This window comes from Trachurus trachurus (genome assembly GCF_905171665.1).
Source record: "Trachurus trachurus genome assembly, chromosome: 14".
NCBI classification, from domain to species: domain Eukaryota; kingdom Metazoa; phylum Chordata; class Actinopteri; order Carangiformes; family Carangidae; genus Trachurus; species Trachurus trachurus.
This window is the reverse complement of record NC_139903.1, coordinates 21733175-21757828: the sequence shown is the minus strand read 5'-3', so window position 1 is coordinate 21757828 and position 24654 is coordinate 21733175. Positions and strand designations below refer to the sequence as shown.

At 41.4% G+C, this 24654-nt stretch overlaps 1 protein-coding gene across 1 annotated transcript in view; it reads left to right on the top strand.

The window, feature by feature from the left end:
* The first annotated feature begins 4085 nt into the window (after positions 1 to 4085).
* The window catches only part of tlcd3a (TLC domain containing 3A), a 35586-nt gene continuing 15017 nt past the window's right edge, over positions 4086 to 24654 (top strand). The window contains exons 1-3 of the mRNA XM_083986284.1: positions 4086 to 4427; positions 15471 to 15557; positions 19484 to 19703. Coding sequence (XP_083842410.1) covers positions 4306 to 4427; positions 15471 to 15557; positions 19484 to 19703 — 429 coding nt within the window. The 5' untranslated portion in view covers positions 4086 to 4305. The remainder of the gene's footprint in view (positions 4428 to 15470; positions 15558 to 19483; positions 19704 to 24654) is intronic.

Below are 24654 nucleotides of genomic sequence, written 5' to 3'. Positions count from 1 at the left end.
GGCAATGATTTATCTGTAATGTTTTACACAGAACTACAAATTTATTCAACACTATGGCAAGAAAACATTTGAGAAAAGCTCCATCACTCACCTGAGAGGATGTCAGTGATGACTTTACCTGAAAGACTGAAGGATATTCTCTGATGCCTGCTTTTATTATGCTATCACACCCCATCATCTCGAGCCCTCCCATCTGATGTGTGTCTGTGTGTGCGTGCGTGCGTGCGTGCGTGCGTAAGGTGACACATTACCTCGTTTCAGTCAGAAAGACAATACAGATATTGATTTTATGGGTTTATTAAGACAGGGCTATACTTGTTTTTTTATGGCTGTATATTGAGTAGACATTGGTCAGTACATTTCCTCTCTCTTTCCTGCTTAAATGCAAGTAAAGGTGAGAATGTGGGAGGAAAAACCAGTAGTAGCAGCTTGGTGTATCGTCCATGAATTGATGGAAGACATTGTCCTTGTGAGAAAAGTCAGTACATAAACCGTTGTTTATTTTAACAGCGACAACACTCTTGCCTTAACCTTAACCAAATCATTCTGTGCCTATAAACCAAACTAAACCCCAACCACAAGACCAGAAGACTGTCCACTCCACCAAGGGCAGCCACAAAATCCCCAAAAGTTCTTATGAATAAGAAAGTAATGCTGAGTAAGAAAGAAAGTAATCCTGAGAATTAGGTTATAGAACCACTTACTGGATGGATTGATCTCTTCTTCCAGTTGTTAGCACTGTTTTGTGTAGTTTGAGTTCATCTAGCCAGCCTGTAAAGACTGATGTTACAGCCTGGACACAGCCCGGAAAAGTGAAAATGATAACATGTGCCTTACCTTGCTCTGTTTGGTGAGCTGTCCAGCCGTAGCTGAAAACACACAGTAACCATGGCACAGCGGCATGTCATTTACATGGATACAATGTGAAAGACGCTCAGATGCCAATTTTGCCACAGGACTACCCTTTAACAAGAATAACAACAAAAACACCCCCTGCAGCCCAGAAGCTATATTGACTCCACTGATGGCAAATGTAAAAACAACAGTGTTTGGTTGCAATGTGGTATTGGTACAGTCCAACAATTGTGAATTAGTAAGATGACGTCAGTGTAAGTGATGAACAGGTGAAGACCCAGGATGGTAGCTAGTATGGGTGATAGGATCTAGACCACACCTTCAAGCCCTATAAAAGTAATGAGGTCCGTTTACTGGAAGAAGAAACTGAGCTTTGGCTGACGTAGGTATAATAAACCTTACAGTAGCACAGAGTGGTAGCCTACCATGTTTCTTCGTCTTTTCTTCTTAATCCTATACTGGAAAGTTAAATGAAAACATTCTTGCACAGTCAGTGCAAGAACATTTACATGTGTGATGACCCAAAGTCATACCTTTATGATTTGGTAACACTTTACAATAAGGGTCCCTTAATTAACGTTAGTTAGTACATTATTAAGCATTAATTAACTGTTTACAGATAGTATTAACAATCATTATTATGCATTACTTAGGTTTAGGAAACACATTAATTAATGTAGCCTATTAGTAAGTGGTTAATTAATGTTTAGCCTACTACTAAAAGTTAGTTAAGAAATTATTAAGTAATAATAAAAGTTGAATAATGTAGCTAATTAGTTATCATATGCATTACTCAGCATTAATTAACACATTAGTTTATATATTAATGCTTAATAATGTACTAACTAACGTTAATTAAGGGACCCTTGTAAAGTGTTACTATCAGCTTTTCAAAGCTTTTAAGAAAATCAGACTTATCTATAGCATTGTGGCACTTTTTTTTAATGAATGAAATTTGTTTATTTCGGTCACACTACACCAATATCAAAATCAACCATTTTGTGTGAACAATTTAGCCAGCACATATTATTCACAATTGCAACCATACACACACACACACACACACACACACACACACACACACACACACACACACACACACACACACACACACACACACACACACACACACACACACACACACACACACACACACACACAAAAGAAAATATCATACAGTGACCGAAAAGGGAATAGGCTGAAGCCCAAGGCTTATATTTGCCTTTCCTTTACACTCTATGAAATTAGATTACCTAGAATCTCAACAGAACAAAATAATAAGATGAAAGTAATCATTACTGTATTTTATGATTTTTCATTATTTTACATTTCAAGGCTTTCTTAAAACTCAACAAAGAACTACATGTCTTCAACTCATCACTGAGCTTATTCCACATTTTGAGTCCCAAGACTGAAACAAATTGTATTTTATATTAGCCTAGTTCTCACTTTACATATTTCGAAAATCAATAACCCTCTTAAATTATAGTTTCCTTTTCTTAATTTAAATAACTGAAGAATTAAAACTGGAAGGCTGTTATTCTTTACTCGAAAAATGATTTCCATTATTTTTAGGAACACAATATCTGTGAAATGCAGTGGTTCTCCATGCAGGGTCCTGGTGGATCCCAAGCCAATCCAAGCTGACACACTGTAGGGTGAGGGCAGGGTACAACTTCGGAAAGTCGACTGCTTCTCCTTTTAGAAGGTAATGAAACTCTGTAGGCCTACTTCAGATCATCATAAGGGCAGAAAATAACGTGGACCCAACGTGGATTTTGGCACTGATCAAATCATTTACAGCCTATTTGAAGCCATCAATGTCTGGTCACTGTCCAAAAATTATCAGTGAGTCATGGAGATTTCTAGAGGTTTAAAATGGGTTCTCTGTTACGAAATGTTAGACTTTAAACTGACTAGCTGAATGATTAAAATTGATTATAGGCTACGGTGCCGTCCAAGCAATCTGATTGGTCAACAAGACATTGGCGGGCTGGACAGTTTTAAACAGTTTCAAATAGCTAGGTTTGGTTTAAATCTGTTTGAAGATTTCACCTTGAGCACGTGGATTACAAAGTGAACTGGTTGGGTGTTTACGTGCTGACGAAACAAATGTTTAGAACGTGCGTGCAGCCGTGAGTGTTGTGTTAGGTTGCAAAGAAGTGCTACAGCTGTGCCAAAAACAAAATAGAAACATTGTTTGTTGAGCGCAATCTTTGCTGTTATAATATTTCTCTTTATTAAACAGCAGTGTGACATATGCCTACTTTTGGAATCCAGCAGCAGGAGAAGAAGCGAGAGCCTTTTGGAGTGGGAGTGCGCAATATTTTTTGTCAGACAAGACAACATCACCTGGGGCAGAGCGATTGATATCGCTCTGACATGGGGCTTTTGGAAACTGTCAACAATCAATTGATTAACTGAGAATAATTCCAAGACTAATCAGTATTGAAAATTAGTTCCACATAACCGAATGTCAGGGGTGGGTTTTGGAGTTCTTTTGTCCTCCTCAAACAGCATGACAATTATTAGGCTATTAGCCTACACCTCTATAAAGGATCCATCAAAATGAAGCCTTAAGCTCATTAAAGCTTATCTAAGTCTTCTAACAGTGTGCATACTTCATATGCTCGTATATAGCCTACTAAACCTGATGATTTCAGCACCAGATCATTTCTGGAAGTTAGCAACATCTTCCTCTAAAATGTAGCCTAACCCAGTGAAAGTCAATTCAATTCAGTTCAATTCCATTCCATTCCATTCAGTTCAGTTCAATTCACAAAGTGTTATTTATGCCCAGGGGGCAAGTTTGAAGTGGATGAAAAGGTAAAAAAAAAAAAAAAAAAAGTACAGATAAAATAAAAGAAGGGTACCTTTAAAAACATACTTGTGTAGGCTACTTAATTTCTTTCACCACTAGAAAGACCGTTACAAAAATATAGTTATGAAATTGACTATTTAGTAGTTTAGTTTAGTTTTATTCACAGCGGGGGTCATTGCAGTTAAAAACACTCGGGTTAGAATAACAAAGATTCGTTCTAAATTGTCCATGTTTGAAAAATTATGATTAAAGTTTGACTTTCAAAATAAGAGCACTGAATTGGAATTTGTTACTGCCCCTGGTTGGCCACTGCGCTGGGTCAAGTCTTTTATTTTGACAACCCACTACAGGAAGTTCCGTGTGCTCTCTCTTGCTTTTAGCTCGACAGTGGTGCTGTCGCCGTTGCCGTTGCTGCTGCTGCTGCTACTGCTACTGCTGCTGAGCCTCACCATAGAGAAGTGTGTGAGTGTGTGTGTGCGTGTGTGTTTGGATGGTGGACTGTTCCCGGTGAAAAGCACCGAACTCCGGCCGCATGAAAATGCTTCAACGCCGCGTGTAAAACGGGAGAAAGTGTCGGAGGGGGGAGAGAGTCACGTCTCCAGGCAGCTTTACAGGAAAATACAGGCAGGATGTTGCAAGTTTTAGCTTGTGGCGCCGTAGTTTTCCCCGGTCTGTTCTTCGCCTTCAGGAGGATCCTGCCGTGCGTGTTCAAACACTGGAGCGATGCCGACGTGGTGCTGGTCAGCGAGAGGTAAAACCGGCTTTATTCATCTTCATTTGTGTAACATTTCCTTAACGAAATAACAGCCAGCACTTAGCTCGTTTGTAGCATTGGAGCTAGTTGTGTGGCAGTAAGCTAGTGACAGCACCACTCATTCAGTTAGCTAATGTGTTGTTTTTTTAAATGCATTACAGTGACTGCTGCTCAAAGGAAATTTAATTTTCTCTAAGTGAAACGTTATTACTTCATAAAATCTTTTTACATTTGCTATGCTTTTGATGTAAAAAGACGCAGTTATCCCCGAATAACCTTTACTTGGTATATTTGCAAATATCACAGCAAAACTATGGGTGCCTGGAAGAATATAGGAATGCAATTGCGATGCCGCTGAGGACTAAAACACAAAACCAAAGTACAGGTGCACACTGTCCTGATGAACAAGTGAAGCTTTATTTGTGTGTGCATGTGTGTGAACGTGCATGTATAAAATAGTTTAGTTCATTTTATTTTATTTTATTTTTTACTTACAATATGATCGAGTGCTCAAATCTCCCTGCACGTTTTCATCATTCACATCCTGTAAGTAGCCTGAGACCCGAACTGACATCATGATAACCTTGCACCCACCAGGGAAATGACGTTTTTGCTGGAGGTGAACGAACTGGGTTGATCCATGAGAGCAAACACAGAAAGTCTGTGTAAATAAAAAGAAATACAAATTCATATGCAGCTTCTACAGCAACTTAACATCCCAAGCTTATTGAGCTGCATAGTAGTAATAATTAATTTAGTGTGTCTGTGTCTGTGTGGGTCAGTGTGACTTGCTCACATGTGCACAGCTCAGTTCAATGCTCATTTGTACGCTGTCACTCTTGCTAATCCTCTGAGCTCTGGTCCGAGCCTACTGCTGAGTTAGCTATGCGCTGGAAAACACTGAACCCTACTCCTGAACAACGCTTCTACTAATTTACTAATGCTCATCTAATGGAAAATGTTGTTCTTACAGGCGTCTCTGCCTCAGGGGATGTCACGCTGCTTGTTCTCCACCACTAAACCAGCCCTTAACATCTACTGTATCTATTCTGACACAGATCCCAAGCAGGGATCATGCTAGTTTGCAACTCCACAACGTTTCATGTGCACGATAAAGCCACTCTTATTGTTGAAATGTCCTGTATCTAATCTGTCACTGAATGATTTTACTTAAAACAAAAGAAACCACTGTTTGTCTGAAGATAATGATCAGTTTTGCATGACTTGCCCCCAGCTAAATGTAAATTATGATCCATAACAGACAATGGTTTTCAACAGACAGTTTAGGAAATGCACGTTAGCTGTAAGATAGCTAGCATCACTGATTGAGTCGGTGCATTTCAGCCTCTGATGCATCTCCGATTTTGACAGAAAAAACTTGAATTTCTGCCATTTCCCTCCAGTTTTTCTTCCTTTTCCTCATCTGCCCACACATTTACTGAGCAGATTCATAAAGCTCCAGGATAATTTCAGATTTTTCACTTAACGTCAAACATTTTTCAATGCAGCTTTGTGCTAATTCACCTATTGAATTTGCTTAATTTTCTGTCTGAAAACACAGTTTGACCATGAAAAACTCCCACTGAAACCAGTATTTTCCTTTGCTTTATAGTGTAAGTAAACTGTACCAGCTGTGTAAAGTTGGAGGAGTATCCCTGTTATTTGTTCTCCTTACATTCTGTTGCATAATCGGGTAAAATCAGGTGACTGTCATCACGTACTTTGTCATCTTATTCTCTGTACCACAAGGTGTTGTCATTCCATTCAACTCCATCCTGTTTTCTCTGCTCATCTGATTGTCATTGTCTTTGAAACACTGCTCACACCTCATTAAAGTTGGTAAAGAACACAGAGAAAGATATACGTACACACAGATGCAACACAGAGGAAGATGACCAACACACAAAGAGCTGTTGAGAGGCAGCAAATAACCTTTTATCTAGTGATTATTTGCATTATCACTTATTCTGACGTTACGCTTTTGTTTAATTGGTTATGCTTTGTTTGTGCGAGGAACGCTCCAAAGCTCATAGATGTTCAGTTTGCTATTGGATTCGGATAAGATAGAGAAAATCAGCATGGTTCTAAATTTGTACTTGAAAATTTTCTTGAATTATTAATGGAATTCTAAAGTGGTTACTCATCAATTTTTGAACAATGGATTAATTGAGTATTTGTTTCAGCTCTGATCATCTAGTGTCGTTACAGGACATCAGAGAGTTGCATTATCCTCAGTTACCAAGTTAGCATACCCAGGTGAGCTAGAAAGCATGCTTAGCTAAAAAAAAACAATGGGAAAAATAAAAGCGATGCCTGCTTTAAACTTCTATTACAAGTTTAAAGCAGTAAAGTACTTCTCAAAACTTGCCCCATCTAAATTCTTACTTGCCCGGCCTAGGTTTTTTTTCTGGCTCTGTGGTGCATACTTTCGCTCATGACTTGTATTTTACTAAAAATCCTTCCTGTTGACTATACAACACTACACAACACTAATTTCTTCAGAAAGCAGTATTTATTATAATTACAAAATGGCAATCATTGCAGACATGTAAAATTAAATGCTATTTCAGATTATTTGACCAGTAGCAGTTACACCCTCCGTCCCCTATCTGAACAGGTGAGCCACTAGTTTAATACAGTTGAAATCTTGAACTGAAGGGCCTTTAATGGCCAAAAACATTAACCTGGACAACATTTTAAAGGGATAGTTCACTCAAAATTGAAATTTCGGGGCGGTGCGTGGCGCAGTGGTTAAGGCGGCCGCCCCATGTAGAGACTACAGTCCTCAATGCAGGCGTCCCCGGTTCGAATCCCGCATCGGGCAGACCTTTCCTGCATGTCATTCCCCAACCCATTCCCCCTCTCTCTGCCTCCCCCTTTCCTGTCTATCTCACTATGTCCTATCAAATAAAGGCAAAAACACCCAAAAAATATACTTAATAAAAAAAAATTCACTTCAAGAAATTTCACTCATTATCTACTCACCCTCATGTCGACTAAGCGTTGAGAGAAGTTTCAGAGTCCTCTGTGCCTTCTCTGAGTTACAGGGGGGCTCGGCGCTGCACTGCATGTCCATATGACGGTAGCAAACGGGGCTCACTTTTCTTCGTCCAAAAAACATCCAAATACCTCCATAGTACTCGTCTGTAATGTCCCTCTTGTATTGAAGCCCCAACATGACAAATTGTTCCGAAAAAAAATTAAATAAGTCTATATTTTAAGCTTGTTTGTAGCGGAAGCTCCCAGTGTCTCAGTTCACTGCTTTGCCTGTGTTTGTGCAAATCTCGCGCGATTTGCATTGACACCCAGTTTACGGGTGCGCCGAGCCCCCCTGTAACTCAGAGAAGGCATGAAAGACTCTGAAACTTCTCCCAACCCTTAGTCGACATGAGGGTGAGTGAGTAGATAATTATAAATTTCAATTTTGAGTGAACTATCCCTTTAACAGATGGCTCAGATTTTATTCTTTCATTGCATTCACATGCTGCAGTGGACAGTGGACAATTTAGCTTCAGTATTAATGCAGTATCTAAAAAAAAAAATTAATAATAGAAAAGACCAATTTAAAAAAGCATTTTTAATATGAAAATGTTCATGTCCATCTATATGGCAAGGCAAGGCATATGCTCATCAATAGGCTACTTGGTTGGGGCCATTTGACTTGAACTACTGGAGATAGCCCAGACCTTTCCATGTTATTCTAGTTTATTGAGATGCCCCTGTAAAACTCAAGAAGGATGTGGGACAACAGTGACAGGGTAACAGCTGTGTAGTTCGGTTGAAGCACCGTCTCCAGGTGTGTTTACCGACAACAGGACACGTTAGCCCGTCGGTATGGTAACGGTAACAGGTGACTGTTACTGCGTGCGTCTGCCCCAAGTCTGAAACATCAGCCGATTAAATACGATGAGCCGCGAGCCGTATAGCCTATCTCACCTGGTAGAGCACACCCGCTGCAGCGACCCGGTTCGATTCCACCTAGTCCTTTGCCCCGCGTCAATCCCCCTCTCACTCTCTCTCCAGCTCTCCTTTCAAAATAAATGCATAAAAAGCCCGAAAATAAAAAAACTAAGAAAATCTGAGTCGGTGCTTGCCCGACCGGGCAAGTCTGCACAGGTTCTACTGGCCCGCTGGCGATTTTTACTTGCCCTCGGCAATCGGGCAACCGTTAATGTCGAACCCTGCAGTACCAGGTGAAACCCTGGCCTACAGGGTTTTCCCTGGGTTTTTTTGAGGCCAAGGTGGCAAAGGCCCAGGGTAGCACATTATTTAACCCTGAAGTAGTGCTGAGGGTCCAATGTGACCCGTTTTTACATTTGAGAACAGTAAAATCACCAAACATTTTCACTTTGACTTTAAGTTTACTTCTATTGTGACCCAGAATGGGTCAGACATGGAAATATTTCAACTTTTTAAAAAGAATTTAACAGACACAAGCAGTAACTTGTTCATTATGACAACACGATATTTGCTGAATTGGTCTTTCCTGCCGCTACACTAATATTATGATATTAACTCTGATATGAACTATATCTTATTATTTAACTACTTAAATCACAGTACTGATTTGTTGAACTCATCCTGATGTAAACATTATAACTCGATATCCAGTCACACAAGCAGCTCCATGTTTGCCCCGTGTGATGTTCAGGGACAGGTCAGGACAGTCGGTGGACAGACAGAGATCTTTAAGGTTGAAGTTTATATTAATTAGGGGTGCACTCACTGTGAGACTGTGACCCGACCACGTGTCAGCTTTAGGAGAGGAAAACTCTGCTGTTCTCAGGTCCACCGCGACCAGCGCTTATTTTCTTTTCTTTTTTAGCTCCGCGGTATCGACCTGGCTGAAACACAGGAGGACACGCTGTATTTATCAAAGCTTGGTCGCCGTGCTTGGACACCGGGTCAGTTCCGAGTCAAACTGGAGAGACACAACCTGACACCGGACACTAGAGGGAGAAGCAGGTCGGATGTGCGCAAAATGGCGTCGCTTTGGGTTGTGAGCGCACATGACACATTGAAAGTAATGCGCGCAAAAGACGCTACATCTGAACGGCCCGCCTTGGTCTTAAACAGGCAGGCAAGACCCTGGCCTACTGACTTCACAGTCGTGGAGATTATAACACTCAACATCACCAGACTCTTAGCTTAAGAGGCTCATGTCCAGCTACTGTACGCCCTTTAAGTTTCATACAGCAGTAGTGCTCTTAATGCCTTTCTCAAAGTGTAGCCTCCAATACATAGTTCATACTATAATTAAACTGTGTATAGCAGACTTTTTAGTAGATAAATGTAGCTTCAGCGATCAGCAAATCAATCAGTGACATGCTCTTATTCTGGCTGCTCAGTTGTGACAATTTGATGCCTTTACTCGTCATATATGATGGTAAACTACATTTGTTTGTTGGTCCAGTAAAACAAGATTTTTCCATCTGAAGATTAATTGATAGTGGAAATCATTGCCCTATGTTTAACAGAACTGATGCTTTTCTTCACAGATAACTTGATTTATTCCCACAGTGTCGGCTGTCATATGATAACCACTTCCACCCATCTTCCACTCTTTAACTAGTGACCAGTAAATCTTTTCATTTCTCTGCTCATAGTTTCCTGTAACTACTTATTTTGTCTGTTTTAAATATATGATGATCACATTACAAAAAGGTTTACATTTTGAATGCTGGGACCAAAGTAGCGAGTAAGTAAATTTTATGTAGGTTCAGTCAGTCAGATCAATTGACTCCAACCAAACTGCTTAAGGAACAATGCGTCCATTTGTAGGGTTTTGATGGGGAGAGGGAGGTCCTTCTCACCATGATTGCACTTTACCCTGCCTTTTCTGCCTCTGCTGTCACTTTTTCTCTCGCTCTGCTGCAGCGCCAGTGGAACAACAGATTAAGTAGCCCATTTACTGGAGGAGCAAAAAAAAAAAAAAAAAAACGCTAAACACGCCACTCCTGACTGTCCGACACTACATGTTACGGAACATGAAAGAGAAAGCGGCCGGCGTTGAAGGAAACGGTCAGAAGGAAGACTTGGTTGTATTGAAAGGGAAGCTGAGGTTGTTCACCGGCCTGACACAGCAGGAAAGAAAAGACAACATTGCCGAACAAGGCAACGAGGCATTCTTCCCCTTTTCCCCTCCGCATGCTCCTCACCCTGTCAACCTCAACCTTTCACCAGCAGAGAGAGAGGGGGTTACTGGCGGACACACAATGAATGGGCTGTGTTAAAAAAATCTGGGTCTTGTGACAAGAGTATGTGACCATACAGCCCTAGCAGGCAGCGAGGCGTGGGGGTAAAATGTGTGTTTGGGGCAGGGGTAGAGCTGGTAGGGGAAGGAGGGAGAGAGAGTCAGATGGGGGGGAGAGGGCAGTTAGCATTTTCCAGCCCAGGCCTGTGGTTTTCTAGTTGCTGGTCACGTGGCTGCATGGTCCGTTGCCTTGCCGATGCTGGTGTCATGGCCGCATTCCCATGGATATTGGTGTGAGGTGACAGCAGATTCGAGCAGGAAACCTCACAAATGCACTCTTTGTTTCTCCGAGCCTGCCATTTGCAGAGCACTATAACTTGTTAAGGAGAGAAAGAAAGCGGCTTTTATTAGCCTTGTAAAATTAGTCTTGTTTACAACAGGACTTGAAGTCTAAAGCTTTGCCTGCACCAGAGAGATTCGCTGGTCCTTTTGGTTTCTCCTAACTGAGGCCTGACCTAGGACCTGAGTCAATGGGGTCCAGATGATATTCAGTTAAGACAGCGTCCACCTTGAATCTTTGGAATAATTTGTCCAATACCCGAGTGGGTACACGAGGGCACACCTGCTCCCGAGTCCCAGCATATGAGAAGAACTTATTTTTGTGGGGCAGACAGAGTAGGTGTTTCTGCGAGGGTCTGTTGGGATTGATTATTAGTTTCAGATCAGGTCAAATTATTCAAAAGTTTGAGATTGAGTCGGACCTCAGGGCAATGTTGAAAGTGAATTTATTCACGTCATATACGTCACTGTAGATTTTCCTCAGCTTCGTTTTGGAATAGTCTTAACATTTTGGATCCATGATGACCTCTAGCCCACACTCCAGCCCCACAATGAAATATTAATGAGCTGACAAACAAGCATACTGACAGTGTTGCTATTTTCAGATCCTTACAGTGGTCGTGGAAGACCGATGCGTAAAACCATGTGGTTTTCTGCCTTTGGAAGCATGAATGCATTTAATTCAACTCTGTTACATTATTAGATATCATGTGTTGTGAGTGAGCAAATAAATGTTTATGGAGTGCCAAAAATAAAAAAAAAGGGTTTAAGTAAGTAAATCCTTATTTACTTAATACAAATCTGACCATCGTTGTTGGTCTGATGGTGGCTCTAGGGACAATTCAAAGAGATTCAGAACTGTAAATTACACATAATCCCTTTTATCCCTTTGTTTTGGAAGAGTGTAGTTCCAACACTGCAGATATGATTAATTTCTGGTGGTAAAATGAATTGATGGTGCAGTTTTAATTCTATACCAGGCCTGCAGATCACAAGAAAATGTTTAAAGAGGATATTATTTTTCCCTTGAGCCCACACGGTCCTCACATCCATTATGAGCAAGGACTTGAGTAATTGTCCCACCGGATGCAATTCACTAGGTAATCTCTGTTTGTCTTCATTCATAGCTGTAGGTGGTGGCGCTGACGAGCAGTTGGTGATGATAACGTAATTTTGAAGTCGCACTGAAACACAGTGGTGTGTTAAAGGGGTGACTGTCTATTGCAGCGAGTGCTGGGGGAATAAATTACATGTTTTCTGATTTCAAAGCAGCTTACTGTCGGTGCTGCCAAGTTGGAGAACAGCCAGGGAGAGAGCTTGCCTGAGCAAAAGCAGCCATTCATAGTTTGAACAAATTGGTGACATAATCCAGCATCCCGTTTTATAATGGACAAAAAGTAAAACTTCTGTTGGGGAAAAATCAGCATCTCTCTGACTGAACGGTGGACATTCATCAAGTTTTAATACACCAAGATAGGGCTGCAGCTATCGAATATTTTAGTAATCGAGTACTCTACTGAAAATTACATCGATTAATCGAGTAATCGGATAAAACGTATTTATGCTTGGTTAAAGAGCAATTATGAATACACAAGAGAAAATAACATATTTCACTTAAAGCAGAAGTAAGCGATATATTTGTGTTAATATAAGTCTTAAATAGTTCTATCTTCCGACAGCAATCACTTACATAGAGTGTTTGGACCGAAACACAGGTCTGTCAGTCACTCTGCTCTGCTCTGAGCCGAGGAGAAAACTTTTCTCGTATCCTACAAGTTTTATCCAATGAGGAGAGAGAACGGCATGCAGGGCTGTGTGTGCAGCCAAGGGATGCGCGTGAATGTGGTGAAGTAGGGACGAGGACTGTTATGGTGCGTTCAAGGCAGCCCGTAACTCGTGTTTTTCCGACCTGTGAAGTCATACCAGTTGGATCTGGTACGAGTTCACGGGACGGAAGTTACGAGTGGCCGTTATAGTGACTTTCACAGGTAAAACAGGTCGGAAAAACACGAGTGGGTTGCCTGGAACGCTACAAAATCATAAGTCGTGACTTGAAGCTGTACTTTACGGTTTCAAAAGCCTGCCTGGAACGCAGCATTAGCCAAAACGACCGGATCGCTTACTTCTGCTTTAATAATGAATGACCAATTGGTTTCCTTTTTTTAGAATCAACTGTTTTTATTTCTTAAATTCACAAGCAAGTATTTTCTGGTCTTGAAACATTACCAAAGAGGCAACTGCTAACATAAATAAGAATAAATAAAACACAAATAAAAATAAATAAAATAAAATTACTTTCAAGATATTATTATTATATTATTATATTTTCCCGCTCCCTCAGTCAAACACCCGTACGTCCGCTTCCTCCTCCTCCTCCTCCTTTCTTCCCCGGTCTCCCCCCGCCCCCGCCCGTTAAGCCGGGTTTCTACCGAATCAACGGGCTTTTTTTTTTTTTTTTTTTTACACACCGCAACATATGGTTCACGTCATGATAACTTCTGTATTTTTGGCCATTCAACCTTCCACAGTCCATAGTCCTTTTCTTTGTTTGATATTTCAAGAGACTTTGGTGGGTCAAGTAGCCTAACCATGGATAGTTCCTTGTCCTGCTGTGTTGTCGCCAATATCCCCCCAGCCCCCCCCGGTCATCGCGGCCATCGCCTCGCCGCAGCCGCCCCCCCCCCCCCCCCCCCATCGCCGCCGTCCGCCGCGGAGGGGGGCCCGCACGGTTACGTTCTTAGGTTACGTTACGGCGCACGTTGTGCCACATTGAAAGTAGTCCGTGCGGCCGCTTGAACTACAATTAAATTAACGATTCCTCGAGGCAGAAAAAAATCCTCGGACCATTTTTTGTAATCGAGGTACTCGAATTACTCGAGGAATCGTTTCAGCCCTACACCAAGATTTCTTAAACTTTCAGATTGGGGATACTCAATGTGGAGTTGTTATTGACCAGCTCTCAGAAGTTCATAACTTGCAAGTACACGCTCAAGATAGATGTGTGAATGTTTTGTATGTCTTATGCCATCTCACATAGTGACACTTCAAATAGAGATGTGCCAAGTTCTCCTATGTCACAGGTCTGTTTATAGACGAGGAAAGCCGAGGCCAAGTGCTGCTAATCCCATGATGGTACACTGAACTTGTACATCTGACAGCGCGGGTCGCTCACCTGAAGGGACACCTCTGTAAAACTTGACCCAGATTCACCGTGTTGTGTCCTGCTGCCAGTCACAGGTCCACAAATCAAATATGAGTTCTTGGGTGAGACCAGGTTGGCACTTTAACAAATACCAACGCAAGTTCCTCATTTACAATCATGTAATAACTTCTGTGGGTGATATCAGGTATCAGTCAGTTGGTTGGTTACATTCTTGCATCTCAGAGTTACCATGATTTAAATGGTGAAAACTAGGCCTGTACAATTAAACAGAGTATTACCGTAATGGCTAATGGCCATATGCAGAATCCAAAACCCAGCAGCTGCAATTTAGTAAAATGTGTCACAACATACCATATATTAAAGGGGAACTACGCAAGTCGGACACTTTTTTTTTTTTTTTTGCAGTTTTGGTCGCTTATTTTCTCTACGTTGCTTCCCCTACAGTTTCAGAGTGTATATTTTCACTGTTGTAAAAACTCACCGCTAACCCTCCTCCCTCCCCCCAGCCATGTGCATTTGTTTTCAGCGAAGCCTACGAGAAGGAAATCTGTGTATTGATGTCTGCCGAGGTGGGTAACGTTAACAAGGGATTACAGGTTACTAGGCGTGTTTGTGTTGTAGTGCTGTAAAGCGGTCCATCTTTGCAAGGTTGGTTTTCAGCCAAGAGACACTAGGTGAAAGGCAGAGAGCCTCCATTCTCCTTGTAACAAGTCATTTAACCATCAAAACTACTCCGAAGCTGTTTAATTAAGGTGCAAATCATAGGCTACACACATGACCCAACAGAAATAAACATTATCAACATTTTTAGATATTTAAGAGATGCCGAAATGACGACTCCAACTGAAATTGTGGTTTGCATCTCAATCAGTTATAACCCTAAATATAGTTTGATCAATTTTGTGTTTAATTATGCCTCCAATGACAAAAATCTTGTATTCTCACAATCATAATTTACAGATTAAGGCATTATTAGTGCTAGATTAGAAGACAGAAAACTAGGGGAATATCCAGCACAAGAAGAACAAGAGTGGTTCACTGTGAAAGCAACGGGAACAAGCAGCGGGTCTCACTGAGCACGGGTGTTGAACATGTTACACAACTGAAACCTATCATGGTGCTGCAATCTTTATACAAATACAAATGCTGATTTCAAAACCATAAGCAGCCAAAGCAGAAAGTTTGGTTTTAAAAGTGAGGGATCGACATGCTGACTGTCTGTAGAGCCACACTGTGTGTGTGGTCATGAATGCAGCCGTCCAGAGTGTGATCAGCAAATGTTCATCAGTCACTTTCCTCGACCTTTCTGTCTCTCAATCGTTTTATGTGTCTGTCTCTTTCTCAGACTGGTGTCCTCCATCCATGCCATCATGGCCACCACAGCAGGAGTCATCGTTGTGTCATCATGCCGGGGCAACGTCATTAACGACAGGTTAGACTCCATGTTATCAATCACCCTCATCAAACTGTGGTTCCTTATCTTAACCTCTATTACCCTTTCTTAGCATCACCAATCAGTTGCAGGACCATGAACATATATTTGTTAGGTTTATGGTGTGATCAAAGGATTCAGAAAATGGAAACGTGGCAGGATGTTGTTCACACTCATGGTAAAGTGTATGTAATGTATTGTACCCAGGAAACACAACCAAGGCAACACACTTGGTTTCCACACCACACAGCAAAATAAGATAAAGTTGGTTCTCTACGATTTAGCTTTAACAAGCCACTTGGATTTTAATTTTCAAAATAATGTATGTTGTAATATTTCTAGCTGTTTTATTTTTTATGGGATAAATGCTGTACTAGGCAGGAAGGGGGGTTTATTCGTGTTCCTACACTAGAATGGTCCAAGGTTCAGGCTGCCCTTAATATCCAGGAAGAACTGTTGATTGACCCTGCTATATCTGTACTGGATATTGTGCTACTGTTTTCACCTTGCAAGATGTTGAAGGTATTTCTCAATCATTCCCAGAAGATTATATGGTTTTATGACACATTTTACCCCATAAATCAGCGGTGACGTCCATCAAGAAGGTGAAGCACAGCGGTTCTTACTGTGTCATTTGCACGTATCTATTACAGAAGGGAACTCCCCCCAACTGCGTTCCTTAATCATTTAGCTGCCTCTTCCTGCTTCCTGATCACCTACCTGGCAGCAAGTTAGTGTTAGCATAGCGTTAGCCTCCACCAAGCAGTTTAGGAAAGTGTAGCGCTAGGCTAATGCTAGCCTATTTATCCTACTGAGTCAGCGGCCAGACCAGGGCAGGGCAGGCCCAGTTTCAGGCTGCTAATCTCCGCCACCGCTCCCCTTCACCCACAGGGCTTAAGTCCTCCACAACGCTGCTCAGTTCGGCTGTCCTGTGACGTGCACACGGCCTGGAGCTTATCAGACACATGCTCCGCAGTCAGACCATGAATACTCTAATACGCCATCACAATCTGTCACTTCATTTAGCTTGCTGTGCCTCAGTGGCAGTAACTTTTCAAAGGTTTTGCTGTTGAAAAACCTTCGGCACTGAGCAAACTGTAGTGATTGTAGCTTCCCTCCTGGCTTTTTTGGAGTTCAGTAATTACAATGTGTAGAAGCAGCAGCTAACCCAGCTAACCAGTGTCACAAAGTTCGTCTATCCTGTAGAAAACATTCTCGTGTATTCTAAGTTATTTACCTCGTTTTGGCTGCGTTCTTTATCAGCGTAAAAAAAAAAGGTGTCATCGCTGAGTCATTACTGAGAAAGAGATGAAATCATATCACAAAGAAATTACACGAGTAGACAGATTTTAAACAACAACAATCAGTTTACTGACAGACCCTAAGGTTTGACCCAGCGTACTTCCTGTGGTTGAGTGCTGCAGTAATGGATTTCTGCCAACCTTCATTCTGGGTGCACTAATTAGGGCCCAACTTTTTTCTTTATTTTATGCTAGTGATATCTGAGAATTAAATAAAATAGAGATGAACATATAATAGCAGATTAAAGTAGTCTTACAGACTTAAACTGTTTACTCATCATTAGAGGTAGAGTCTAGAGGTTTGTTCGGTGCAGTTTGTAAACAAAACATTCAAACTGGGCCCCTCCTCTCGGGCTCAACTGTGCAGTCTCCTGCCCCTGACAGCAGCAGCAGTAGTCAAGACAAGTCAGGACTCCAAAGTTTAGGAAATACGGTCCAAGTGAAGTGCTGGAGCCGTGGGCCGATACCTGGCCGAGAATTATGCTGTAACGAGTAGGAGGGCCGTTGTGGTGAGCTGGGAAGCAGGTGCTAGCGGCGGATGCTAGGATAGAGTCCGGAAGCACTTGCTAGCATCTGGGACAGCTAGCGGGCCTAGCAGCCCTCCTACTCTACTGCACGGAGCTTCACCTGAGCTTTGTCATTGGCTGGAGAGAAAACACGACTCTCCACCCAGAAGCGCCCACATGAACAGCAAAACAAAGCAAAAAAACAAAATACCGGCGGGAGGAGGGGGCTCTGCAGACACAGTCACCACCACACATGAGTAGAAGCCCATACAGTAGGTGATGATTAAGCTGGATTTCATTTGTATTGTCTGGTGTTTATTTTTGAACAAAAACCTCCAGACTCTACCTTTAAATTAAAACGTGAAGAAAAAACATGAGAGCGTTAAGATAGAAAATGTTATTAAAATGATTATTTATCCACCATCTGTGGGATCCGACAGTGGGTTCTTTTAAATCAGGAGTTGAAGACTGCATTTGTCTGCCACATCTGAAGCAGCCTTTGAAATGGGTTGGCCTTGGTTGCACCACTGTGACACATTCGGCCTTCGAATGCAGCCTCAGAAGGATGGGCTCCTTCAATTGAGACGCAGCTAATGTCTAAAGCTACAAACACAAACTTATGGTATCGCTGAATCTGCGTAACTTCACAAATCCTGCAGAAATATCACTGCTGTACATGCACTCACTGATGTCCTATAATACAGCTTAATGGGATAAAACAGACAGAACTGCACATGCCCTATGTTATACAATGAAATGCAAAACACAAATCCAAAGCATTTTGACCAAATGGACATCCCTTCCTTCTCTAGTCTTAAATGCACCCTGAACTTATCCCAGAACAGTAGTCTGATCAAGTGGAAGTTGCAGCACAGTCCACAGAGGTGTGTGTGTATAGGATGTGTGTTGGTCTGTGTGTTTGTACAGGGAGGAGTGTTTCTCTTTGCGTGCTTCTAAAAACAGTCCCTGTGTATTCTCCATGGCTGTCCTTAGCACAGCAAGTGCACACACTATAGAGTTGAGTCATGTCGCCTCCATTCCTCCCTGAGCTGTTTGTTGTGCCTTACTGATCTTAATCTCCATCCACTGACCTTAAGAACCCAGTGCAGGGTCAGAGGTCAGTGGCTCAGCACTGCCCCGCAGCTTTACTCCGTTCTGTCCACATAATTAACCATCACTTGTAATCGTTGCTCATTAGCATGCTGCAGCCATCCAAGCTTTTTATTACACTGTACTTACATAAGCCTGCCTTATGGCATCGCAAGCTTGTGTGAGGGAGGGAAGACATATAGGTTAAACGAGTGTCTGTGCGTTGACTTCTGCTCAATATAGCCTGCTGACACAAAGTGAATGTAAATGACATTATCTGAAATGGATTTGATTTGCTCAGAAGCATTACAGTTGTGTACATGTGTGTAGGTGCAAGGATGTAGAAAACAAATATTCAGGTTTACAATCAGATTGAAATGTTAAAAATGACACACACCTGGGGCGGTGTTTGGCTCCGTTGGTAGAGCAGCCGCCCCATGTGTTGAGGCTGTAGTCCTCACTGCAGGCGGCCCCGGTTCGAGTCCCGCGTCGGACGGGCCCGGCCCTATCCTGCATGTCATTCCCCCCATCTCTGCCTCCCATTTCCTGTCACACTCTCAACTGTCCTATCGAATAAAGGCATGAAAAGCCAAAAAAATATACTTAAAAAAAAAAAAAAAAAAAATGACACACACCCACAGATGCAAGTTTTTTTTTTATGTTCATGAAACTCACAAGTTATTTGGAGATAGGTTTGATATATCTGATGGGATGGCAACAGCGTTTGATCAGTTCAGAAATATAGCAAGGGCATTCAAGTTTCTTCAGATGGATTTGTAATCACTTTGTTTTGGCTTTTACTTACTAGTGTCGTCATGGGGAATAAACACTTTGGTTTATGCCTGATGATGATGATGATGATGATAACAACAACAGGAGCTTTACACCACACTAAAATGGTCATGTAGTAAACATTGCCGTTACTGACACATTAGTGTTCGACATTCTTCAAGAGCCCTTTGTGTAACCATCTAAATAAATCTGTGTTTCAGAGTGAGCTTAGTCTCATATTTAGTTTTTCCTCCTTCAGGTACTGGCTGGCCACCTACTTTGTCATCTGGTACGGCGTGCCCTACATGACGTACGACATCTTTGCCATGTACCTCAGTCACTACTACCGCTTCCGCGTCAAGGGGCACGAGGACTACAAGCAGCATTCACTGAGGACCGTCAACTCCTTCGTCCGCAGGGAGTTCCTGCTGGTGCTGCACCACATCGCCCTGCTCACCATCCTGCTGCCTGTGACACTGGTGAGTGACAACTGAGGTGAAAAGTGAATGAATGCAGGCAGCCAGGTACCGATAGTAATGGATCTGGACCATCTGAGAGACAGGAAACAGTGCTGGAGCTAAAACCACAAGGCTCACAGGTCACAGTCTTCATCTACAACATGGGATTACTGGGTGTTTACTACAACTGTCATGGATCTCATGGAGTTGTTCAGTGGAAGCAATTCACTATTTACAGTATGTGAGTTTAAGTTATTTAGTGTTAATGTGATTTTTTTTTTAAAACAGCCTACCTTGTTAATAGTGAATCATTTCACATAAATTTAGATCTGAAATCATAATAATCAGTCATGATGCAAACTGAATGAGTCCCTCGAGTTTCAAGTTTTCTTTGTTTACCATCATTTACCAAATTATAATTATCCTGATTATCCATACATTATTTCAATCTTTTGCACTGAGCATTTTCTTTTTTTTTTTTAAAAATAAGTCACTGGTTTGTATTTATTTCAGTAAAACACCTGAGTCAAGCTGAAGAGAGTTTGACGTCATTTGTCATAAATAATATGTCATGTGTTTCTTGGATACTGTCCACTGCCAGTAATGCATCATTAGTGCGTGCTATAATGCGGCCCATTGTTTTTAAATCAGTCCTTGCTTTAAACTGCATTATCTCCTAATGATTATTTAAGTGGCAACAAAAAAAAGACACAATGCTTGCTGTCATGGATTATCTATGGAGTCATTTTCAAGTCTCTGGGAAATGCAATACATCAGAATTAGATTAATGTTATGCTCTGGGAAAGTGGTTTGAAGTAATGTCAAATATAGAAAACATGAAGTGCATTATAGCATTTTAATCCACCTGGTCCTCAAAACACTTCGCAGGCACTTTGAAATCCTGAAAAATGAACTTTTTTAAACTCAGTTTTTTCCACAATTATTTTCTAGAACTTTCTTAGAGAGTCTGGAACAAAAATCTTAGCATAGTTTTGAGCATCCTTCAAGATAATTTGGCCATTTTAATGCTTTTAAAAAAAAAAAAAAAGGTGTGACAAAACATGTAATTTCCATCACAAATCTAAAATAATTTTAATACATATTGATACGGCCTGCAAAGTTTCATTCCAGTAAATATAACAGGTGCTCTTTGAGGAGAATGTACTATATGACACAAAAAGATAACCAAGAATATGCAAAACTGAGTATGGTAGTAGATAACAAAAAATAGCACTCAAGTAGCATTTTGTAAAAATCCAATTGGACAGTTGCTGAGATGTCATTCCCCAAGGGAGCACTGCATCTCCCACTTATTCACTGGGAGAATCATTTGCCTTTTTGTTACCAGCTGAGGCTCTGGGACAAGACCAAGCAGATCCTGTGGCTGATGCCACAAAACATCATCTCTCATGGGCCAGAAGAACCAGTTTTTGCTAATTTGGCTCATCGTTTTCATAAGGACACAACCTCAAAAAAAAAAAGTAAAAAAGTACCTAACTGTTGGCCACTGTTCAATTACTGTATCATCAATCATAATTGGTAACTTTTCAGCCAATTCAATTTAGTAGCCTCCTGCTACGAACATACAGCGGCTAACCAGCTGCTACCATAGATGTATTATAACCCCGTAAGCAGAAGCGATTGCACCGGGGAAACATGTTGCTAGGCAACCATGTCAACGACACATTCTATGATTATTTCGTTATCACGAGAAAACGGACTTTGTTATCTCGAGATAACGAAATAATAAGTCGTTATCACGAGAAAACGGTAATAAAAAAATTATGGACGTGGCCGTTCTCGGCTTCCGTATAAACCAAATGAATTTGAAATATGTTTTTTCAAGTTATTTTAATGCAAAGTGAAGTTTTACCTTGTTGAGTTTTAGAAAGCTATGAGCTGTAAGTGCTCATTATGATCAGCGTCAAGCATAGATGTCATTGTCTGTCTTCACAACCCTACTGTCCTGTTAGGGTTAATAAAGGCAGCAGTAATTCTATGTCTGAAGCCCACTCCTGTGTGCACTCTTGGGTGTACTTTGTCACAAAAATGAATGACCCATTACACAAGGATGGCCAATTACACAATTTCTTTACTAAAACCTTGTACTTGGACACCAAACTCCTGGTCAAACTCCAACCACAGCCTGACTGATTGACTCTGTTGGTCCAATGGGAGGAAACGAAAGAGTCCAACTCCCTTAGCTCAAAGGAACAACAAGTGTTCAGGCCTCAGAGGAGTAAATAACAGGAAAGGAAAGAGAACAGTAAGCTATTGATTAGTTTCTTTGAACAAATCACAGCAAAATGTTCAGTATTGTTTTCTTTTTTGTTCTTGTATTGTTAGTGTTGTGAAAAGAGTTGAATGGTGAGAATGGGCAGGAAGAGAAAATGATGGGTGGAGGTTGTTTTCTGCTGAGATACAAGTGTGAGTGGGACGTCGCAAAGCTTCTAATGAACATGAAAACATCAAAGATTAGGAAAAAAATGATTTGAATGGATGAACATGCAGAAGTTTGTTGTTAAGTGAGGGGAAAGGAGGAAGCAGGCAACTTGGGCGGAAGAAGGCGCTGGAGTTGTACTGTGGACCATGATGACTTTTACTGCAGGTATGACCTGCAAATTATGAGGCTTAGTAAACTGTTCAACAGTCAAGTGAATTCTTGTAAGAGCACACAAGGAAGTTTGTTGAAAGCATTTTCAAATTACTGACCTACATTGATGTTTTATATATATATTGTTATCACACGCTAGAATGATGTTATCCAGGAACTTTACAGCGGATAACAGTATTTATACAGCCTCGGAGTGAACAAAAGTATGTAACCCTCCTCTGTCAGTAGTATCCCAGGTTAGCAGGCCAGGTGCGGTGGAAACCCGGCCCTTTTGTTTGCAGCAGCAATATGAGATCACATTACCCTACATTATTCAGCTCCAGCTGCAGTCATCCTGTCTTTTCTCTAAACTCACCACCCCTCCCTCTGTTTCTCCTCTTGTTCCCTCACTCATCAGCTTTATGCCACTTTGGCTCGCCAGGGTAATACATGAGCCCAGCAGGCTCACCCAGCAGCCTGTGAAAGGACAGTGACATGCAGGAGGAGGGAGAGAACCCAACCTTTAGGTGTGGATTGTGTCGATTAGTTGATTAGTGTGAACAGCTGGCTTTGCTCAAAGTCGATATTTGGACATGCTCGAATAGAAAAAGCACAGCTGTAAATAATATGACAGAGACAGTATTCCATTTAGATCTGCACATTTAACGCCTCGGGTATTGTACTGTACACACTCACCTAAACTGAGCTATTGCACTTTCTGTCCTGTGAAAAGTCAATATTTCTGCTGTGAGGCCTTTTGTCCTATCAGCATAAAAAGGTAGGTTCATGATAATAATCCTGCAAACTGGCAAATAAGCCTGACCCTGACCTTATTAAGCAGATCACTGCTTAGTCACTGTGACCAACCAGATGTGACCGGTCCACATCACATACCGTTTTTTTTTTTGTTTTGTTTTTTTGGACAGTGTCATGATAAAATTAACTCAGATGTAAGTTAGATTCATTCAATCATGTCGAGTCTGCAGACTTAATTTTAATGTTTTAAATTCTAGGGGGAAAAAAGGGCACTGGTGGCAGGTATTACTGTCTGCATTAATGTTGTGGCCTCAAAGTGTGTTCTTCACCTGGTTTTAGGGCTCTTCATATGAGATGAGCAGCTCAGAGTGGAGCCACTGATCCTAAACCAGTCAGATCGAGGTGTCATCGCGTGGCCCGTTGTGTAGATACTGTTTTGGCAAGTAGAGACAGGAAGACACCTCGAGAACACCTGAGGGATTACATGTCCCAGGTGGGATTACTTCACGGCCCATTAGGCGGCGCTGTGGTGGAGAAACTTTTAATTGTGTTTTTTTTTTGTTTTTTTTTACTTTTAATTGTTATTGTAAATCTTTTGCATTGTAAATCCATCTCATTTTCACATGTGCTTTTCAGGCGAAACGGAGGACGGTTGCTTCCGCGAAGTTCATTAATTTCTGATAATCTGAAACTTCGAAGGGCATTATCCCGCTTATACCATGGTCACTTACGAAATAAATAAATATTAAATTTATTATTAATGCTTTAATGTGGTTTTTACCGTTAACATCATGAGTTTTTCACAAGAACCGTCTGAGCGGACTATTTAATATCTCTCATCGGCGATCAAAAGGAGACCCGCTGTGGCCGCAGTGTAGAGCCACAGTCTGATAGTCGATCAGTGAAGGGAGGTGACGGCTTAAATCAGGGGTTCCCAAACTTTTCCAACTCAGGGCCCACTTGAACCGCCCTCATTACAGAGGCCAAATAATCAATTTCAGTGCACTTTTTTAATCTTAATGATAAAGATAAAATAAAACATCAGGACTGAAAGGACTGAAAGTAGCAGAACACAGCATGTTGCCAGCTCATGGACCATCCTGAGTGAATCCTGAATTAACGCCTCTGCGTCCTCCATTAATTTCTGATAATGGACACCACGTCAGGTATTATCCCTTACTTAACCTACACCCTGCAGCCAATCAGAATCGAGTATATTCACCCATACCATGGTATAAAATTCAAATAATTCTTCAGACAAATGCAAAACATACGACAGAAACAACCACAAATACACCTTTTACTCCCAGTGGCCTCAGGAAAATCAGAGAATTGTGTGTTTTTATACTACAATGAGACTGGGATATTTTCATACTATAGTAAATTAAGCAGGTTAATGTCTGATTCTAACACTTATGGATATACAGTACTATAAAACAAACACACATATAAGTAGCAGGTGGGGCGGGGTGAGGTAGCCAGGTAGTTTGTTAGGTGTGGTGTAATGTTCCCCTCTGTGGTCTCAGCCATTCTTTCATGGGCAGATGGCAAAGCCACGTCTGGAGCCGCTCATACTTTATTCATCATCAGCGTGCAGCAAGCTAGGCTACCAGACAGTGCTTG